Source organism: Chlorocebus sabaeus, chromosome 28 (assembly GCF_047675955.1).
Source record: "Chlorocebus sabaeus isolate Y175 chromosome 28, mChlSab1.0.hap1, whole genome shotgun sequence".
Classification (NCBI taxonomy): domain Eukaryota; kingdom Metazoa; phylum Chordata; class Mammalia; order Primates; family Cercopithecidae; genus Chlorocebus; species Chlorocebus sabaeus.
The window spans coordinates 19,110,743-19,131,335 of NC_132931.1; the positions used below are offsets into that span (position 1 = coordinate 19,110,743).

At 59.5% G+C, this 20,593-nt stretch overlaps 1 protein-coding gene and 1 pseudogene across 2 annotated transcripts in view; both read left to right on the forward strand.

The window, feature by feature from the left end:
• Window positions 1-18,448, forward strand: part of TTYH3 (tweety family member 3) — a 34,709-nt gene extending 16,261 nt beyond the window's left edge. The window contains exons 6-15 of one of the 2 annotated variants that reach the window (XM_008018849.3): window positions 1,368-1,440; window positions 1,714-1,789; window positions 4,330-4,385; window positions 5,058-5,150; window positions 9,018-9,110; window positions 9,328-9,464; window positions 11,908-12,081; window positions 12,604-12,679; window positions 13,588-13,688; window positions 15,314-18,448. In XM_008018849.3, coding sequence (XP_008017040.1) covers window positions 1,368-1,440; window positions 1,714-1,789; window positions 4,330-4,385; window positions 5,058-5,150; window positions 9,018-9,110; window positions 9,328-9,464; window positions 11,908-12,081; window positions 12,604-12,679; window positions 13,588-13,668 — 859 coding nt within the window. In that variant the 3' untranslated portion in view covers window positions 13,669-13,688; window positions 15,314-18,448. The remainder of the gene's footprint in view (window positions 1-1,367; window positions 1,441-1,713; window positions 1,790-4,329; window positions 4,386-5,057; window positions 5,151-9,017; window positions 9,111-9,327; window positions 9,465-11,907; window positions 12,082-12,603; window positions 12,680-13,587; window positions 13,689-15,313) is intronic. The other variant, XM_008018850.3, reaches the window with a different exon arrangement.
• On the forward strand, window positions 16,597-18,448 carry LOC140710629 (uncharacterized; annotated as a pseudogene).
• Window positions 18,449-20,593: the final 2,145 nt, after the last annotated feature.

The window sequence follows — 20,593 nt, forward strand, 5'->3', positions numbered from 1 at the left end:
GAGGGCAATGCACGTGGCACCACTTCCCCCACCCCATCGGCAGATCCTAGCCACAAGCTCTGTGGTGGGGGCTGAGTGGGAAACCTCTGCACTGGGCCTGCTCTGAGATTCCCCTTCCATGCCTGTGGCCTGTCCCCCTGTGGCCTGTCCCCCTGTCGCCAGAATCCTGGCACACTTGCCCCCAACCCTTGATTTCCTTCAAGAGTCTGCATGTGGGGCACTTGTAGCCCAGAACCTAGAGCAACCTGTCCAGGTCTCCGAGTGCCCGGGGCCACCCAGAGACCAGGCTGGGGCTCCTTCCTCCACCCCTTCCGTCCTTGGCCCTGGGACAGCCTGGGTTCCAGCTCCAGCTCTGGCTTACCAGGAGGGTGACCTTGGTCAAGTAGCTTGTTGGTGCTGGGCCTTGGTCTCCTCATTTGGAAAGCAGAGACAGTGGCAGCTCCTCCGGGGGAGGTGAGGTGTTGTCACTGCCCTTCACTGCACAGCCGCACGGCCATGGCTGGTGCCTCCCTGGGCCAGGCCCGGGAGAGATGGGAGAACCCCTGCCTCCCCCAACGTGGCACTCACAGGCCACAGAGGAGCAGAATGAGGGAAACGTGGCATGGGCCAGAAGTGATAGCACCCTGGAGAGGAAAAGCTGGGGTGGTGTGCAGGCCTGCAGTGGGGTGAGTTGGGGGAGTACAGCTGCACACCGTGCCCAAGGAGACCTGAGAGAGGAGGGATTGAGTGGGGACCCAAGGGAGTAAGGGATGCCTGGACAGATGAGAAAGGATGACAGTGTGCAGTGGGGTGTGGGGCCTGCACTGGGGTGTGTTTGGGGGGCCTGAACGTGGGGGGGCACCTGCAGTGGGTTATGCACAGGGGGCCTGTGTGTCTGGATCAAAGGGAGCCAGATGTGGGTGAGGTGAGGCCTCAGATGAGGGAGAGGCTGGTGCCGTAGCAGGAGCGCTGAGTCTCCGGTTGCTGAGCAAGGGTTCGGCACAGGAGGGCTTGGTCTAGCTGCGGCTATCAGACCCCTTGGGCTGCTACGTGGGTAGCGGGATGTGGAGACCCACGTGAAAGTGGACACTGTTGCCTGTTCAGGAGAGGGACCTGGGGGACAGGAAGGGCAGGGCCCCGAGACCCACCTGGACTTCCAGTCCTGCTTCCCGCTCGGATCTCTGAGCCCCACCCCACCCAGGAGAGGGATCCATCTGGGCCCTGGGCTGTGGGCAGCTCTGGCTGAGGCCAGGCCATAGAAAGAACCCCAGCCCATGTGTGGGCTGAGCCCTGGTGTGCACAGGGACCTGCCTTCTGGCCTGCAGCCCAGCGGGTGGCACGGCCCCCACCCTGGCCTGGGGGCTGCTGACTGGCTATCTCTGTCCCAGGGTCTGCCTGCTGGGAGTCCTGGCCCTGGTCATCAGCTGGGGCGCACTGGGCTTGGAGCTGGCTGTGTCCGTGGTGAGTGGCAGAGGGGGTGAGGTCCCCGGCTGCTGGACCTGGGCACTGGGGGAGGGACGAGGGGAAGCCACACTCCTCTCCCCTCCCATCTTCCCGGGGCACTGGGTTCCGAGAGCAGTGGGGACCCACCATGGGCACAGTCCGCCTGTAACCCCAGATTCACAGTCCACCCTCCTGAGTTGAAAGCAGACTCCGGGGGCTGGTTCTACCCCCGAGAGCTTCCCTTTAGGCCCAGCTTGGTCACCCCCTCTTGCTTGCCCGCGCCCACCCCAGGGCTCCAGCGACTTCTGTGTGGACCCCGACACCTATGTGACCAAGATGGTGGAGGAGCACTCGGTGCTGAGTGGGGGTGAGTCTGTGTCCACAGCCGTGTCCGAGCGGGTTCCCCAGGGTTGGGCTGAGCCAAGAGAGTGAGGTGGCTGAGGCCGAGGCACCCCTGCCCCGTGGGCCCATGGTCTCAGGGAGACAGGTCCCAGGCCAGGACGCTAGTGAGCAAACAGGACCACCTTTCCCAAGTGGGAGGCTCTGCAAAGAATGACAGCAACTGTGTGGGGTGCTGGGTGCCCACAGGGCGGGGGGAGGGGCAGGTGACCCAGGGCTGCTTCGAGTAGGTGCCCGGGGAGGCCAAATGGGTGGCATTAAAGTACAGCCAGAGGGCCGGGCACAGTGGCTCACATCTGTCATCCTAGCACTTTGGGAGGCCAAGGTGGGTGGATCACCTGAGGTTAGGAGTTCAAGACCAGCCTGGCCAGCATAGCAAAACCCTGTCTCTTACTAAAAATACACAAATGAGCTGGGCGTGGTGGTGGGTGCCTGTAATCCCAGCTACTCTGGAGATTGAGGCACGAGAATCGCTTGAACCCAGGAAGTGGAGGTTGCAGTGAGCTGAGATCACACCACTGCACTCCAGCCTGGGCGACAAGAGTGAAACTCCATCTCAAAAACAAAAGTAGAGCCGGAAGGACCCTGCATCTCCTGTAAGGGCCCCGAGGCAGGAGGCAGACCCGAGGGGAGAAGGGAGGGTGGGAGGCCAGTGGGGCTGAGGGGCTGAGTCACTGTGGCGAGCTTCGCTTTATTCCAGGGGAGGCCATTGGAGGGAGGGAGGCGGGGGAGAGATGACCCGTGATTGAAGGCCCCTTTCAAAGCTTCCTTAGGCCTCGGGGGTTACAAGAGGAGGTGAGGGGGATGCTCCAAGCAGGAGACAGCAGGGGCTTGAATAAATTGAGCAAAAGGTGGACAGGGATGGGCTCTGAGGGCGGAGCTGGCAAGGCTTCCTGGTCAGTTGGATGTAGGGAGCGAGAGGGACGGAGCAGGAGTTGGCGTCCCTGGTCTCAGCAGCTCTGTACTGTGGGTGGGGGAGCAGGAGGTGGGGGGCAGGGAGCTGGGGCATCAGGAGTTTCAGCCCCCTCGGAAGGTTTGCGATGTGTGTCGGACGTCACTGAAGCAGGTGGACGTGGGAATCTGGAGATCGGGGTGCTGTCCGTGTGTTAAGCTTCTCGGGCCCCCATTGTGGAATTACTGTGTGTTCACAAATAAAAAACAGAAGGCCTGTCCCTGTGGGGGTGGGGGTCACTGAATGACCTTGAAGGTGATCATCCTGCCACCCTTTGTCCTTGGAGGCCACAGGATTGGCTTGTAGACTGGCTCTTTACCTGCCTATGTTGAAGGAACCATTCCCACCAAAGCCTGGGGAGCCTCCCGGAGGAAAAGTCATCACCTTGTCCTCGGGGGTGAGGGTGGGGGGGTGGGCCCGCTCTGCTGGGGGCCAGGAGGGCTGGTGACCACTCAGTGTTACCCACCCCTGTCCTTGGCCCCGGTGCTATCAGCCTGGTCCCTCCAGGTCCCTACTGCCGGCGGCCTTTGGGGGTCTTATCAAGTATGAGCAGTTCCCGTGCACATGTACATGTGCACACGCGTGTGAGCGCCAGCCTGCGGGCCAGACAGCCCCTCCCAGAAGGCAGCAAGGCCAGCCCCACTGGCTTCACTGCACAGGTGGCCACAGTGATGCCTGGTGCTCTCCTATGTTGCTCAATACTTTCATCAGTTTTTCAACTTTTAAAACCTTTTTTTGTTTGTTTGAGACGGAATCTCACTCTGTCTGTCACCCAGGCTGGAGTGCAGTGGCGCAGTCTCGGCTCACTGCAACCTCCCCCTCCTGGGTTCAAACGATTCTCCTGCCTCAGCCTCCAGGGTACCTGGGATCACAGGCATGCGCCACCACACCCGGCTAATTTTTGTATTTTTAGTAGAGACCGTGTTTCACCATGTTGTTCAGGCTGGTCTCGAACTCCTGACCTCGTGATCCATCTGCCTCGATCTCCCAAAGTGCTGGGATTACAGGAGTGAGCCACCACGCCCGGCCTAAAACATTTTTTTGATGTTCTTTTATAATTGGAAGAACTGAACTTGTAAAGAATTCGGAAGGTGGAACCCAGGCAAGGGGCAATGTGTGGGGACCCTGGCTTGATGGGAGCCCAGACCCCACTGCCACCCACACAGACATATGCATGTTACACACACGCGAAGACACATTCACACACAGATATGCACACATATAAACACACATGTACACACACAGACATGCACACGTATAAACAGACACATGCACACAGACATGCACACATATAAACAGACACATACACACATATAAACACAGACACATGCACACAGGCACACATGCACACATAAACGTGCACACAGACACGTGCATGTGTAAGTAAACATGCAGACACATGCACATATGTAACAGGTGCATGCAGACACACATGCACACATGTAAGCATGCACACAGACATTCCCTGAAGACATGCGTGCAGACACGTGCACACTTGCACGCAGTCGCACAGGGACAGCCGTTGTGGCTCAGCCTGCCCTGACATCTCTCCGCAGACATCCTGCAGTATTACCTGGCCTGCTCACCGCGCGCCACCAACCCCTTCCAGCAGGTGAGAGCCTGGGAGGCCAGGACTGGGATTCAGGAGAGTCTGAAGTACGTTGCTCTGTGTGGAGCGGCCCAGCAGGCCTGGGGCCTGGCTCCTCAGCCTGCAGGACTGGGGAACTGGGGGAGGGAACTGGACAGAGGCTATGTGGATGTCACCAACGGCCCCTGGGGTTACCATGACAGTGACCTGGTGACCTGGCTGAGAGCCTTTCGGGGTGACCTGCTCAATGCACCTGCATCGCTGGAACTGCTTTTGCTCCTTGGGTTGGCCTTGGTGGGGGAAGGAGGAGCCCCAGGGATGCCTCTGTAGGGTAACCGTGTTCAGGCGTCCTGGTGGGGAGTTTGAAGAGGTCGGCCGCACCAACTGGTCAAGCCCCGTATGCACTGCTGGTCATTTCACCGATAGCACGTGACCCTCTGAATCCTGAGGGCCGTGTGACTGTGCTTTGCTTACTGGTGTGGGTGTGTGGTTGGCTGGTACCACCTCAGGGCTCTGTGGTCTCTGGGTGTGTCCCGGGGGAAGCAAGGGTAGGGAGTGCCCTGTTGGCCTGCAGGGCGGAGCCGTGATGGCCTCCTGGGCTGGACACCTTGCTGGTGGCCTTGTTGGAGGGTCCTGGGGAGGGAGAGGCGGGCGGACCCCGAGGCACCCATGGACTTGGTCTCCTCTCTGGAGCAGAAGCTGTCAGGCAGCCACAAGGCGCTGGTGGAGATGCAGGATGTCGTGGCTGAGCTTTTGAGGACCGTCCCCTCGGAGCAGCCGGCCACTAAGGTGAGGGGCTGCGGGGCAGGCACTGGGGCGGGCAGGGGTCCTCTTTTCTCAGCATGAAAGAAAGTTGGGTGCAAACACAGCTCAGGGCGAATTTGGAGAAGGCACCAGACTGGCCGAGTGGGGACCTGGTGTTTCCTTCCCCAGCCCTTTCTGCGTTAGCCTCTTCCTCCCTCCTTCATTCCTTTCCCTTGGGAATTTTTGGTAGGTTTTAAAAATCATTTCTTTTGAGACAGGTGCTTGCTGTGTTGCCCAGGTGGGTCTCAGGGCTGGGATGACAGACATGAGCCACGACACCCAACCTTTTTTTTTTGTAGTTGAGATGGACTCTCGCTCTGTCACCCAGGCTGGAGTGCAGTGGTGTGATCTCAGCTCACTGCAGGCTCCGCCTCCCGGGTTCACGCCATTCTCCTGCCTCAGCCTCCCGAGTAGCTGGGATTACAGGCGCCCGCCACCACACCCGGCTGATTTTTTGTAATTTTTTTTTTTTCTTTTTTTGTATTTTTAGTAGAGACAGGGTTTCACTGTGTTAGCCAGGATGGTCTCAATCTCCTGACCTCGTGATCCACCCGCCTGGGTCTCCCAAAGTGCTGGGATTACAGGTGTGAGCCACCATGCCTGGCCCACCACACCCAACTTTTAAAAAATAACTTTATTCTTTGTTTAAAAAGTAATACAACCTCTTTATATTTAAAAAAATTTGAAGAAAATGGAAAGAGATGAGGGAAGAGAGTAACAGAATCAGATCCATTCTCAGGGTGAGTGCCCTGGGGGCACTGTGGAAATTTGAGAGGATTCTTGTTTTTCCCTGTAGTGTTTTGGGCCCGGGCATTTCTATAATATGTTTTAAAAAATAAAATAAAGGCCCGGCGCAGTGGCTCACGCCTGTAATCGCAGCACTTTGGGAGGCCGAGGTGGGCGAATCACCTGAACCCAGGAGTTCAAGACCAGCCTGACCAACATGGTGAAACCCCGTCTCTACTAAAAATACATAAATTAGCTGGGCATGGTGGTGCACGCCTGTAATCCCAGCTACTCAGGAGGCTGAGGCAGGAGAATCGCTTGAACCTGGGAGGCAGAGATTGCAGTGAGCGGAGATCACACCACTGCACTCCAGCCTGGGTGACAGAGCGAGACTCTGTCTCAAAGAATAAATTAAAAATAAAAAATACATATGTTGCTATACTCTTGATAAAACCCAAATCTCTTTGGAGGTGTTTGGTCCACCCGTGGGGATCCCTGCCCCTGCGCACACGGCCCCAGCACTGGACATGAGAGGGAGGAGTGCGTCTGTGGGCACAAGTGTGGGTCTCAGCCTCCATTTGGGAGCAGTTGGCCCTTCTCCAAGGAGCTCTTCACAAAGCTAAAGCAGACAAATGTGTATACACATACAGGGCACACGGCACTCATGCCTGTCATCCCCTCACTTTGCAGGGGCTGAGGCAAGGGGATCACTTGAACCCAGCAGTTCGAGACCATCCTGGGCAACATAGCAAGACCCCATTCTACAAAAAACACAAAAACTAGCTAGGCATGGTGAAGCACGCCTGTAATCCCAGCTACTCGGGAGGCTGAGGCAGGAGGATTGCTTGAGCCTGGGAGTTCAGAGCTGTAGTGAGCTGTGATGGTACCACTTCACTCCAGCCTGGACAACAGAGCAAGACCCTGTCTCACACTCTCTCTCTCTCTCTAACATATAACATATATGTTATACGTTATATATATACCATATAACATATATATTATGTTGTATATCACATAACATGATGTGTTGTATATCACATAACTGTTATATGATATATAACACAACATATATGTTATATGCTATATAACATATGTTATATGCTATATATGATATATAATATATATGATATATATGATATATAACATATATGTTATATGATATATAACACATATAACATATACACACACATAAAAATACCAATTAAAAATAAGTAAAAATTATATACACACACACAGCTTTGATTTCAATTTACTTTTTAGAATTTCTGTTACAGCGGGAGCCCCGCCTTGGTGTGTTTGCACTCGAATGGGTAGAGAGGTGGAATCATTTCCTGGGACCCCCCCCATAGCACGGCACCCCAGACGGGGCAGCCTCCGCAGCAAACATTTCTCATCTCAGCTCTTGGCAGGGCCAGCTTCCTCCAGGGCCTTCCTTTTGCTTATAGACAGCGTCTTTTCCCACTGTCTTTGCAGGGCCATCCCTCTGTGGGTGTCTGTGTCCTGATCTCTTCTTTTTTATTTTTATTTATTTATTTATTTATTTTTTTGAGACAGTCTCGCTCTGTCGCCCAGGCTGGAGTGCAGTGGCGCAATCTCGGCTCACCGCAACCTCTCTGCCTCCCAGGTTCCAGCGATTCCCCTGCTGAGTAGCTGGGATTACAGGCGCCTGCACCATCCCCAGCTAATTTTCCTCTTCTTAGAAAGACACGCATCACATGGGGCTAGGACCCACCCACGTGACCTTGGTTTACCTTCAACACCTCTTTAAAGGCTCTGTCTCCAAATGCAGCCCCTTTCTGAGGTTCTGGGGGTTAGGACTGCAACACAGGAATTCTGGAGGTAACATTCAGCCTGTAACAGTAGGTTCTATTGTCCCGAAATCCTTTTTTTTTTTTTGAGACAGTCTCACTCTGTTGCCCAGGCTGGAGTGCAGTAGTGTGATCTTGGCTCACGGCAACCTTCACCTCCTGAGTTCAAGCGATTCTCCTGCCTCAGCCTCCTGAGTAGCTGGGATGAGAGGCACGCGCCACCACGCCCAGCTAATTTTTGTATTTTTAGTAGAGACGGGGTTTCACCATGTTGCCTGGGCTGGTCTCCAACTCTTGGCCTCAAGTGATCCACCTGCTTTGGCCTCCCAAAGCGCTGGGATTACAGGTGTGAGGCACCGCGCCTGGCCCCAAAATCCATTTCAGGATTGTAGCGGGTCCTTAGAAAACGTGCCGTAAAAGGCAGCACTGGGCCCAGTCACGGCTCCTGTGGAGTCCCGGTCAGCCTGGCAGTGTGTCTGTGCAGCCGCCTCTCCAGGCGTGAGACAGAGCTGGCGGTGTCCGTGCACAGGTGCACACACATGCACACACATGAGCACCGGCAAGCACACGGACATGTCACAGGACTGCGCTCACTCTGCATGGAGAGTTTTGTCAGTCAACATGAGACTTTTGCCTTGCTTTTAACTGTTCCTTGAAATAATACCGTTTTTTATTTTTTTTGAGACAGTCTTGCTCTGTCGCCCAGGCTGGAGTGCAGTGGTGCAATCTCCGCTCACTGCAACCTCTGCTTCCCAGGTTCACGCCATTCTCCTGCCTTAGCCTCCCAAGTAGCTGGGACTACAGGCGCCCGCCACCACACCCAATTTTTTTTTGTATTTTTAGTAGAGACGGGGTTTCACCGTGTTAGCCAGGATGGTCTCGATCTCTTGACCTCGTGATCCACCCGCCTCAGCCTCCCAAAGTGCTGGGATTACAGGCGTGAGCCGCCATGCCCGGCTGAAATAATACTTTTAAAAGCAGAGCAGGTCCTTGTCTGTAGACATGTAGGGGTTTGTTGTTTCTCCCATTACAATAAAGGGGGGTCTGTCTTCACATAGTAGCGACCACACTGGACAGGCGCTCCCAGGTCCTCGTGTCCTTGGTGGACCCCATGGGTCTGAGGAGGGGCCTGAGGTCGCCATTCTCAAGGCCCAGAGTCCTCGTCCTTAGGACCTGCACTGAGACCCCAGGGTGGGGGGTATCTCAGTGGCAGACTATGGGGTGGAGGGAGACCTGGGGGTTTCCAAGACGGGGTGAAGCTGGCTCAAGGTTCTCCGTCCAAATGAAGTGCTGACCACCTGTGGTGCGTGTCCCCCAGGACCCCCTCCTCCGTGTCCAGGAGGTGCTGAACGGCACGGAGGTGAACCTGCAGCACCTCACCGCCCTGGTGGACTGCCGCAGCCTGCATCTGGTGAGAGGCGGGGAGGGCCTCGGGCAGGACCATGGCGACTTGTGGGGTGGGAACAAGGGAGCAGCTGCTCAGGAGGATGGGGACCCCCAGCAGACAGTGGGTCCTCAGTCCCGCCTCTGGGGGGTGGTCCAGGCCACCATGGCTGGACTGAGGGCCTCACACTGCCCCCTCCACCCTCCCTGTCTCTGGATCCTGCTGTCTCGTCCCGTGGCCTCAGGACTACGTGCAGGCGCTGACCGGCTTCTGCTATGACGGCGTGGAGGGCCTCATCTACCTGGCCCTCTTCTCCTTCGTCACAGCCCTCATGTTCAGCTCCATCGTCTGCAGCGTCCCACACACCTGGCAGCAGAAGAGGTGAGGGGCCCCGGGGGTCGCGGGAGGTTGCCCCAGGCCACGTGGCATGGAGGACGCTTCAGGGGCATGCCTTTATGGACACCTGTGTGTCAGTCCCAGAGGTGAGGGACAGACACCTCCTCACCTGGTGACCCTCCCTAGGCCTCTGTGGTGTCTCTGAGGCTGCCGGCTCCCAGGTGAGCCTCCCCATTCCACAGGAGGAAAACAGTGTGGAGGAGCTCCTGGCCTGGGTTGCGGGAGTCCAGAGCAGGCAGTGGGGAGGACTGGGGCCCCCTGTCCCCAGACTGGCTCTATGCCCTACGCCCTGAGAGCTGGCCTCAGACTGTCTACTCCACACCCCCTCCCAGGCAGGGGTCCCCCACCATGGGGTGCAGGTGCGCGGAGCTGTGGGAGAAAGGTCAGTGGTCCGCTGTGCAGGCTTAGCTCTGCTGGGGTAGTCCAGGTAGCTGTGGCCCCCAGCTGAGTGACCAGGATAGAAGCCAGCTCCCCTGGAGCCACTATGTCCTCCCCTTTGAAGTAGGGGTCCTGGCGGCCCCTGCCTGAGTCTCCCCACTCAGTACTGGGTTGAGTGGTGTATAGAGGTGACAGGCCCCTTCCCTTGCCGGGGCTCCCATGGCTTATCTTTGAGACCTTTGCCTCCCCTCTTGGACTGTGGCTCTGCTTGGTGGCCCAACATGGACGGCAGGTAGCTCAGCTCAGATTTCTTCCTTTTGTCTGGATTTCTATGATCTTCCTTTGTGATGGTGAGAGTGATGCTGCCGATGATGGTGGTAGTGGTGATGGAGGTGGTGATGGTGATGATTGTGGTGGTGATAACGGTGATGGTGGTAATGATGGTCATGGTGGTGATGCTGATGGTGGTAATGACGGTGATAGTGATGATTGTGGTGGTCATGGTGATCATGAGGGTGGTGGCCATAATGATATGGTGATGGTAATGATGGCAGTGGTAATGGTGGTGGTAATGGTGATGGTGATGGTGGTGGTGGTGATGGTGGTGATGACGGTGATGGTGATGATGTTGGTGATGGTGGTTGTGATGGTGATGATGATGATGGTGGTGATGATAATGGTGATGGCAGTGGTGATGTTGGTGATGGTGGTGGTGGTGATGGTGATGATGTTGGTGATGGTGATGATAGTGGCGATGACAATGGTGTTGGCAGTGGTGATATTAGTGATGGTGATGGTGATGGTGGTGATGGTGATGATGGTGATGATAATGGTGATGTTGGTGATGATGGTAATGGTGGTGGTGGTTGTGGTGGTGGTGATGGTGATGATGGCGATGGTGATGGCAGTGGTGATGTTGGTGATGATGGTAATGGTGGTGGTGATGGTGATGATGTTGGTGATGATGACAGTGGCGATGACAATGGTGTTGGCAGTGGTGATATTGGTAATGATGGTGATGATGATGCTGATGGTGGTGGTGATGGTGGTTGTGGTGATGGTGATGGGTGATGATAGTGGTGATGATGATGGTGATAATGGTGATGGCAGTGGTGATGCTGGTGGTGATGGTAATAGTGATGGTGGTTGTGGTGGTGATGGTGATGGTAATGGTGGTGGTGGTTGTGGTGATGATGGTGATGGTGATGGCTTTGGTGATGTTGGTGATGTTGGTGATGGTGGTGGTGATGGTGTCAGTGGCAACAAAGATGGCAGACATAGGGGAGTAGATAAGAGCATAGCCCTGGACCCACAGGGCTAGATTCAGATCCTGTCTCTATCCTTGCCTATTGTATGATGTGGGCAAGTCACTTAACCACCCTGGGCCTCAGTTTCCCTCACTGTAAAAGAGGAGTTGTAAGAGGACTCAGCTGGAGTGTCGAGTGGGCACTCAATGAACCACTGCGTGTGAGGGGCTTGGCTGGTGGCCCCTGTGCAGCCAAAAGCTACCATTGTCCTGTTTCTGAAGTGCTTGCTGCCAGGCAACCTATCCTGGGTCCCATCTGGGACCTCCTGGGGCGTGGAGGAGCTCCAGAGTGCCAGAGGCTCGCGTAGAGTGGAAGACAGAAAGCCAGAGGGCAGCAGGGCTGGGAAAACTGGCTCAGGCCACCCAAGGGTGCGGTTGGATCCTGCAGAGCCAAGAGACACCCCAGCCTCCTGCGCCCTCAAGAGGCATGCTAGTCTCCTGTACCCTCCCAGGAGGGGCCCTGCACTTTTTTCAGTAAGCGGCCAGCCAGCCTTGCCATACACAGACCGCAGTACAGGGCCTGGCACTCAGGTAACCACACAGGTCTCTTAGCACCCCATCTTGCAAGGGCAGGGCTGGATGCAGAGCCGGGTGACCTGCCCATAGTCCCACATGTAATATGCACATGGCCAAGCCAGGACTGGAACCAGGAGTGTCTGTCTGCACCAGAGCTGACCCCTGTGGGTCTGTGGCCAGGTCCTTCCTGCTGGGGCCTGAGCCTGTGCTGCGTGTCCCTCCTCACAGAGGCCCTGATGAGGACGGGGAGGAGGAGGCCGCTCCAGGGCCACGGCAGGCACACGACAGCCTTTACCGCGTCCACATGCCCAGCCTGTACAGCTGTGGCAGCAGCTATGGCAGTGAGACCAGCATCCCGGCCGCGGCCCACACCGTCAGCAACGCCCCGGTCACTGAGTACATGTGAGTTGAGCGGGGCCTAGTGGGGCCAGCAGACACATCGCAGCTGAGAGCCTGGATCCGGGCTGGCGCTAGCTCGAGGGAAGGGGTTGGAGAAGGGGCGGCCTCTGGGCTGGGGAGCCCTGGCCTTGGGTGCCTCCTGCCCCAGGTGAACACGGTCCAGGGGCCATGGGGAGGCCACGTGGTCACATGGAGGTTCCGTGTCCAGGGCACAAGGACTCTGTGGCCAAGGACCTCAGGGCCCAGCTACATGGTGGGCAGGTGGCTCGGAGGGAGTGAACTCTGGCTGGGCCCAGGTGGGCAGGGGTCTCTCTGTGGGCCCTCTCTGAACCCTTTGTTACTATGCTGGGTTCGTCGGACCCCCAGTGAGAAGGGATATGCCCATCCCTGTGGAAGTCAGGATCAAAGATGGGGGTGCCAGGCAGAGCTGGGTGGGCACAGCCGGCCCACCCATGGGCCCCCCAACCTGGAGCTGGGACCACGTGTCCAGCAGGCACTCACAGCCTCTCTCCCCTCATGCCTCAGGAGCCAGAACGCCAATTTCCAGAACCCCCGCTGTGAGAACACCCCACTCATTGGGCGCGAGTCCCCGCCGCCCTCAGTAAGTCTTGGGGCAGGAGGGTGGATGGGGGGCTGCTCAGCCTTGGGGATCCGCTGTTCCACTGCATCGGTGGGCTGGTGTGGCACGTGCGGCTAGTGTAAGCTCTGGGGGCAGCTGTGAGCCACCACGACCGGGGTCCGAGGTGACCCTTCCTAGCTGGGACCTCTCTGCAGGGCGCCCGGCCTGAGTAGACAGGGCTGGGTGGGCCTGCCAGCTCCTCCCGGCCGGCCTTGGAGTGCCCTGGGGCCAGAGTGGGCAGCCTCGGGGCCAGCCGCCCAGTGGGTCAGCTCTCAGGCCCTTTCTTGGGGAAGCAGAGCGGGTGGGCGGGCAGGTGTGGCCCCACTGTGGCCTTCCCAGCTCATAGGCACGACCCTGCACCAGGCCCTCCCTGGCCTCAGCCACCATTCTCTGTGCCTTCTGGACCTGTGGGGTGCCACCGCTCCAGTTCCCGGGGCCCTGACTCTGCCTCCTTTTCTTTTTCTTCCTTGAGTCTCTTCCTGATTGTCCACCCATGGCTGTTCCAGCCCAGGCCTGGTGTCCCCTCTGACTTCCTGAGTAAGACACAGGCAGGCGGGGACAGGGTGCCAAAGAGAAGGAGCTTGTGGCAAAGGTGGGGGACCAGGGAGGAGGCAGACAGGGGTTGGGAGGCTGAAGGCTGCCTTGCTCAGAAATCCACATCCTGGAGCTGCTGTCGTGGTCCCCTGTAGCACAGAACTGGGCCTGGGGTGCCTGGGAGGGGCCAGCCCTGTGAGCCTCAGGCCATCCAGGTGCAGGCCCAGTCCCGCTCGGCTGCCCTCGTCCTTGCCATCACATAGCCCACAGCCCGCTCCCGGCCCCGCACCCTGGCGTTGAGGCCGCGCTCTCTCTCTCTCTCTCTCCTGCACCCCACCCACCCTGGGCCCTCCTAGCGCTATCTGGCTGCCCTGGACTCTGGCAGCCACGCGGGCTGGCAGTTTAAGCCCATGGACAGTGCCCGAACGCTGTGGTAGCTGTGCCCTCAGAGCGACAGGTACTGACCCACCGGGTCCCCCACCCCGCACGGCCACCCGCCTGCGCCTCCCGCCTCTGCCCTGCGCTCACTGCCGCCCTCCCGTCGGCACTGGGCTGGGGCTCCATCTGTCCGGCTCCTGTTGGCAGGGCCAGCTCTGAGCGCCGCAGCCCAGCCAGAGACTTCTAATGCCGGCTCTGGGTCTGCCAGCCTCACAGTGGGGTTGGCAAGTCCCCTTCCAGGCTCCCCCTGCCCAGCTGCTTGGCCTCTGGGGACTCTGCCACCAGCTCCAAGTGGCCCCAGCCTCTTCTGTCACCTCCCAGTGAGGAATCCATGCACCCAGACCCCTGTATGTGCCTAGGGCCGTGGGCGTGTGGCCAGCAGACCCTGCCCTGGAGGCACCAACTGCATATTGGGGGTGCGTACACGGGCAGGCGTGTGCCGGCGAGCACGCGAGCTTCTCCCGCTGGCCCCACGGTGGTGTGGGTGCCTGCTTGGGCTCCTTCAGGGGTCTGGGCCTGTGCCCCGTCCTGTCCCACCGCACCCCCGCCTCGTGCTGCATGTCCATGGAATGACGAGGCTCTGGGCCGTGGCTCTCTCCTCCCACCCCTTCCATGGCATCCCCACGGGCTGCTCGAAACCTTCTAGGTGTCCCAGGAGGGCTCTCGGGGACCCGGGAAGCTCTGTGCGTCTGAGTCTGGGGACTGTGGGGATGGGCCTGGGGCCCTGGGGTTCTGGAGCCCACCTGGGATGGGAGCCAGCCTGCCAGGTCTCCTCACCACCGCCGGCTCCTGACCCGTGTCAGGCCTGTGGGCCCATGGCACTGTCTGGCCTCAGCACATGCCTCGCGCGTGTGCGTTTCTCTGTGAGCACACACATGCACTCTCATGCACACACACGTGCACTCAAGACCTTCACACTCCTGGCTGGACGAGGGTGCCCACGACGTGCAGGCAGCTGCAGAGCCAGGCACACGGGAGCACCTGCCTCTGCAGCTGCCTCTGTCCCTAAGTCCAAGACCTCCAGGAGCCCACAGTGGGGTCCCCCACGGGAGTGGGGGGCGGCATTGCTCCAGCCTCCTGTGTGGCTTAGGGGGCTCTCCTTCCATAGCGTGAAGGGGCAGAGTGGCCCGGGGGATGTCCTCAGGCTGGGGCCTCTGTACTCCTGCATGCTATGGCCTGGCTGTAGGAGGACCCGGCCCTGGGCTGGGAGGAGGCCTTGGCCTGGCCCTGAAGGGTGGCTGGTTTGTGTCCTTCAGGTCCTGGGCATGTTGGGTGCAGGTAGGGCCGTGGAGCTGTGGCTTCTGGGGGTGGCAGAGCTCTGCCTGGCCCGACGTCCGAATGCCGCTGATGTGGGCATGGGGGGGCCTCGTGTACACCCTTCCTCAGAGCAGACATCCCCTGCCCTGAACCTGGCGAGTCTGGGGGCTGCCCCTCCCTCAGCCCCAGCCAGGCCCAGAGCACAGGGCCCCCCAACCCACGGTCCCTCCTGAGCCCCTCCCTGTAGGCTCTGTCAGGGCACCCTGTGCTGTCCCATTCTGCCCCCAGGGCTTCTGGCTCAGCCCAGTGAGGACCACGCGGAAGACGCCCCTGACTGCGTGTGCCACGCAGGGGCCCTGCTGACGCCTTCCCCTTGTCTCCCTCCAGTACACCTCCAGCATGAGAGCCAAATACCTCGCCACGAGCCAGCCTCGCCCCGACTCCAGCAGCAGCCACTAGACGGCGCCTGGCAGCCACCCACCCCACGTGCCAACTGCCCCTCCCCGTGCCAGCACTGCCGCTTCCACCCGGGCCACCCGCCGGACCCTCGCACACTGCACCAGGCCCACCCCGGACGCGTCTGCAGGCCGCTTGCCCTCCTCTCCCCTCCCCGCAGGGGCACAGTGGAGACGCAGGGGCTCTGAGCCCGTACCGCCAACTCGGGTCACACCTGAACGCTGCCGCCAGCCGATGCCCCAACCCTGCACGCCACCCTCTATCCTGGCACGCTCCCTCTGCAGATGGCCGCCGCGCCCACAAGTCCTGGCCGCACCCAACCTGTGCTGTCGCCGGCCCTTCCTTCCACAGCTCTCCTTCCTCCTGCCCGGCACTTCTGTGGACCCCTTCTTAGTTCACAGGCACGGCTGGGGCCGCTCTATGTTGGCGCCTGCTGGCCACTGAGGGACGGGCACGTGCCACCTGCTTATCTCTGCCCTGCGGTCCCCCATGGTCCCTCCGTGTGCCTGTCTCTCTGCAGTGCCCTCCTTGCCCGTGCCACCCACCCGCCCACAGGCTCACCCCTCCTGCCAGCTGCCAGAGGCCCCCTCCAGCAGGGCCTCTCTCCATCACCTCAGCTTCACTCTCTCCCTCAGCACCCGCCCTGCCGGAGGCCCCAGCCCCCATGGACAGCAGGGGCCACGTGGAGCCCGGGCTGCTCACCCGCCACCCAGTGCTGGCTGCCTTCTTGGTGCCAAACCCCCTTCCCCCACCCAGAGACTGGGCAGCTGTGTCTGGTTCATTCTTTGCACTGACCACATTTGTCATCTCTAGGGCAGGCCGGGGCTGCGGGCTGAGGGGACCACTGGCACCCCCTTCCCTCCCTTCTTGGTTCCATTTCCATCCGTGACAGGTACAGCATCCCAGGAGCCCGGCCTGAGGGGCTGGACCCGAGCCGTCTGTGAACGTCCCTCAGCCCCTGCCGTCCCCTCTTGGGACTAACCACTAACCTCACCCCCCAGCCTCCACGGGTGCCCCTGGCTGGCCCAGAGCCGGCAGCGTGAGCCCAAGTCTGGGCTGGAGCCGAGGCCGGAGCAGCTGGCTGGGAGTCAAGGCTGCAGTAGCGTTTCTTCATGGGGTGCTCCAGGGGGTGCCAAAGACCGACAGGCAGCCCAAGGGCCTGGACACCCCTCCCCAGGCAGGTGCTGCCCCAGGAGGACTGTCCTCGGGAATGAACCTCCCACGGGCTGTGGACTGAGGTCCCTGTGGCCTCAGTCTCCCTCCCGGTGAAGTGGGAACGAGGCTTCCCTACGGTGCTTTTGGCTTTAGTGTACGATGTTTGCTGTGCTTCCCGCCATGGAGGGCAGAGCCACGCCACATCAGGATCGGACGTGCTGCCCCTTCCGGCCCCAGCCCTGGCCCAACCAGCCCAGCCCTCGAGGCTTGATGCCTGTGCCAAGGCCAGGGGCAGCCAGAGGGCAGCTGGATGGCCGTGTGCGGGGGTCAAGGCCGGGCCCCACAGGGGGACGGGCCACCAGCCCCAGCAGTTTACAGACACGTGGCTCTTCCTCCCAGAGCAGCCGGCAGCTACCTGGACCGGAAATGTCCTCATCCCCTCCCTGGAGCCAGGCTCTGCCCTGCCCTTCCTCTGTGAACCCCTCTTTTCTTTGTGCTGGTATTTGGGACCAAAAATGGGGATGTGGGAGGGCAGAGTGGGGAGGGGAGTCCATGGGCCTGGGACCCCAAGCCAGGGCATCTGAGCTCCCCAGACGTGACCAAACCTCAGTGGAGGGGCCTCTGCTTCAGGCCCCGCGTGGCTGACATCCTGAGCCCCCTCGGAGGCCCCGCCACAGCCAACCTGCCCAGTCTTTCCTCTGGGCTTGACCCGCCAGGGGAGCTCTCCAGGCCTAGGGCCGGGAGGGAGGCCCTGGCACTCTCTGGCCTGGGTGCCTGCCAAGCGCCCTGCGACCGCTCAGAAGCACAAATGCTGTCCATGGCCGCGAGGCTGCCTGCCAGGTGAATGGACATAGCTCGAGAGGTGGCGAGGCCGGGGCTTCCAGCCTCGTGCTGTCTCGGGACTCCCGACCATGGTGTGCGTGTGTGCCCGTCTGTGACTTTCTACTCACCGAGGTTGAAGAAAGGAAACGGGGAAAATCAAAAGGGGTTCAAACCCCACCTCAGTAGGTGGAGGGGAGCGCCTGCCGTTGGTTGTACTTTTGTTCTGAGTTTTCGGTGCCCTGTTCCTAACTACTCCATCCCATGACCTCGCCACACCTACTGGGGGCGTCTGGCTGGTGCCTGCTGCCGTGGCCGGCCCCCACTCCCACCCTGCACAGGGGGTCTTGCAGCTCCCAGGCCCACAGCTTCATTGGAAGGACAGGGTGGCCCTGGGGACAAGAGGGAGGAGCCTAGGGGCTTACCTCACCGAGGGGGCTCCTCAGCAGGCATCCACTACCCCAGGAGCCCTCCACATGTCATGGCAAGCTTGGTAGTGAACGGGCCTGGTTGGGAGCAGCCCCTGGCCCATTGCCCACCTACCCATCTCACTATGCAATTTGAGTTCCAAGCACCATTTGCTCCTGCCCTGGGGCCAGCTCTGCCCTGCCCTGGGAGGGGTGGTGAGGCAGCGCCCTGGACCCCAGAACCTCAGACGGGGGCAGGCGGGGAACCAGGGCCCCTCCTGTGGGATCTTTGTTTTGTGTTTAACCATAATGGTTGTGTACTGAACCACTTCATATTTGTTATATATAATATATATATATAATCTCCTTAAGACTCAGCCTCCCGGTTTACCCCCCCCACCCCACCGCCCGGGCATCTGACCTCCCCCACCCCAGTGTGATTTAACATCCAGGAACTGAGGCCTGAACCATTTTGCATTTCCCCCTCCTCCAGCCTCCGTAGGGCCATGGCTGTATGTACTGTCGCTGTGTTTTTTTGTTCTTTTAGAACTGGGTTTGGGGGCTGATTTTTATTTCTTTGGGGGCTTTATTTTTCTTGGCAAATACTAAAAATCTCGTCAATGTAATTTCTGTGGTTTCTATTCAGCTTGGGTTTCATGTTTTAAAATAAACAAATTTTAAACAAGCCTCTCTTCCTGAGCTGCTTTGGCTCCTGGCTGGGCGCTCCACGGTTGGGAGTCCGCGGCTCCAGGCAGGGGCAGTGGGGGTACAGGGGAACTCCGAGGGCGGGACCGACCAGGTCAGCTTAGAGGGGTGGGCTGGGCGGGGCCTCTTGGGGTTGTGGGCGGGGCGCCGGGAACGGGTGGGCAGGGCCTCTCGGGGTTGTGGGCGGGGCCTCGGAGTGACTTGGCGGGGCGCCGGGGACAGGCTCGCCAGGGATGGGGTGGGCGGGGCCTCTCGGGGATGTGGGCTGCGCGCCAGGGAAGGCTTTCCAGGGATGGGGTGGGCAGGGCTTCTGGAGTGAGTGGGTGAGCGCCTTGCAAAATGCGTGGGCGAGGCCGGGCGCGGTGGCTCACGCCTGTAATCCCAGCACTTTGGGAGGCCGAGGAGGGTAGATCACGAGGTCAGGAGATGGAGACCATCCTGGCTAACGTGGTGAAACCTCGTCTCTACCAAAAATACAAAAAATTAGCAGGGCGTGGTGGTGGGCACCTGTAGTCCCAGCTACTCAGGAGGCTGAGGCAGGAGAATGGCGTGAACCCGGGAGGCAGAGCTTGCAGTGAGCCGAGATCACACCACTGCACTCTAGCCTGGGCGACAGAGTGAGACTCTGTCTCAAAAAAAATATATATATATAGGTGGGCGAAGGCGCCGGGAAGGAGATCTCGGGGATGGAGTAGGAGGAGCCGCTTGGAGCAAGTGGACAGGGCCACGCTCGCTGGGTGAGCGGTGTCTCGCAGGCTCAGGGCGCTTGCTGACCGGGCGTCCGTGTGCAGAGCAGCGATGGATCCGAGGGTCTGGAGCTGGGAGTGCTGATCCCATCCATGTGGTGAAAGCCTCACTTTGCTGTCCCACACACACTGCCAGGGGCCCGCCGGGACCAGGATCGCTGTGCAGAGGCCCCACTGGCCCTCAGGAGAGGTGAGGGGGCCTGGCCAGGAGCAGGGATGATGGAGGGGTCAAGTGGCCAGGTTGGAGCAATGATGGGTTCGGGGCCGAGCTCTTCCTGAGCCCCAAGTGCCACCACTCCCTGTCCTTCCAGAAGCAGCACCTCGGCGGATTCCTGTGCTCCCTGGGCTGGGGGTCCTCTGGCGCCCTTCCTGGAGGCCCGCACAGGGCCCACATGTTTCAAGGACCCTCCTCACCCCACGCTTCTGCTAAAAAGCAGGCTTGGGAAGGCACATAACCCTGTGATAACACACCTACTTCACAGGGAGCTGTTAGGACCCCCGGAGTTGGGGGAGGCTCCTGTTGGCCAGCAGAGCATTTGTCTCCCATGCCTGGGTGCACAGGCTTGGAACACAGGTGGCAAGGGAGTCAGCAGAGGACGCTGGGTCTCTCTCTGGCTCCCAGCGCTCAGGGCACCTGTGTTTGTGGGCTGGTGCGGGGGCAGGGTCCGCTGGGCAGGGCCCCTTCCTCCTGCCAGCAGCACACACCAGCAGTTTTGCCCAGTGTGCTTGGATTTGACCATGGCTGCTCCAGGGTGGGCCCCAGGACAGGCCGGCTGTGAAGGAAGGCCGCTGAGCTCCCCAGAGTGGAGATGCCAGAGTTTCAAGGCTTCTGGGAGTCATGTGATAAGGGACATCTGAGGCTAGGAGCCCAAAAGGCGAGAACTCCAGGCTTGGAGCAAGAACCAGCAGCCACAAGGGGAAGACCCTGGGCATGTCCCGCCCCTCTCAGATCTCAGTCCCCGTCTCTCTGTCAGGAAAGGCAGAAAACAACACCCGTGTTCCTAACAGGACAGGGGTGGGAGGGTTTGGCGGGGGATGGCGCATACCACTCATCCACTCACCCGGCCGGTGTTTCTAAGTCCAACCACTGTTCTGGGCACTGGAGTGCACCCAACGAACCGAAGGACAAAGGGCTCTGCCCTCAAAGAGCTGATGCTCCGGCGGGAGAAAAACGACAAAATTAACCAGCAGATGATGGAACACATGAGAACCTGCTGCAGGAAAATGATCGTGGTGGGGATCAGGAGGGCAGGGACAGGGGTGTTGGCTGGCCAGGCGCAATTTCCAACAGTCAGGAAAAGCCTCCCTGGAAAATGGCAGCCAAGAGAGACTGCTGGAGGCCAGGAAGCGCATGAGGGCCCACTGCTGCTGTCACAAAG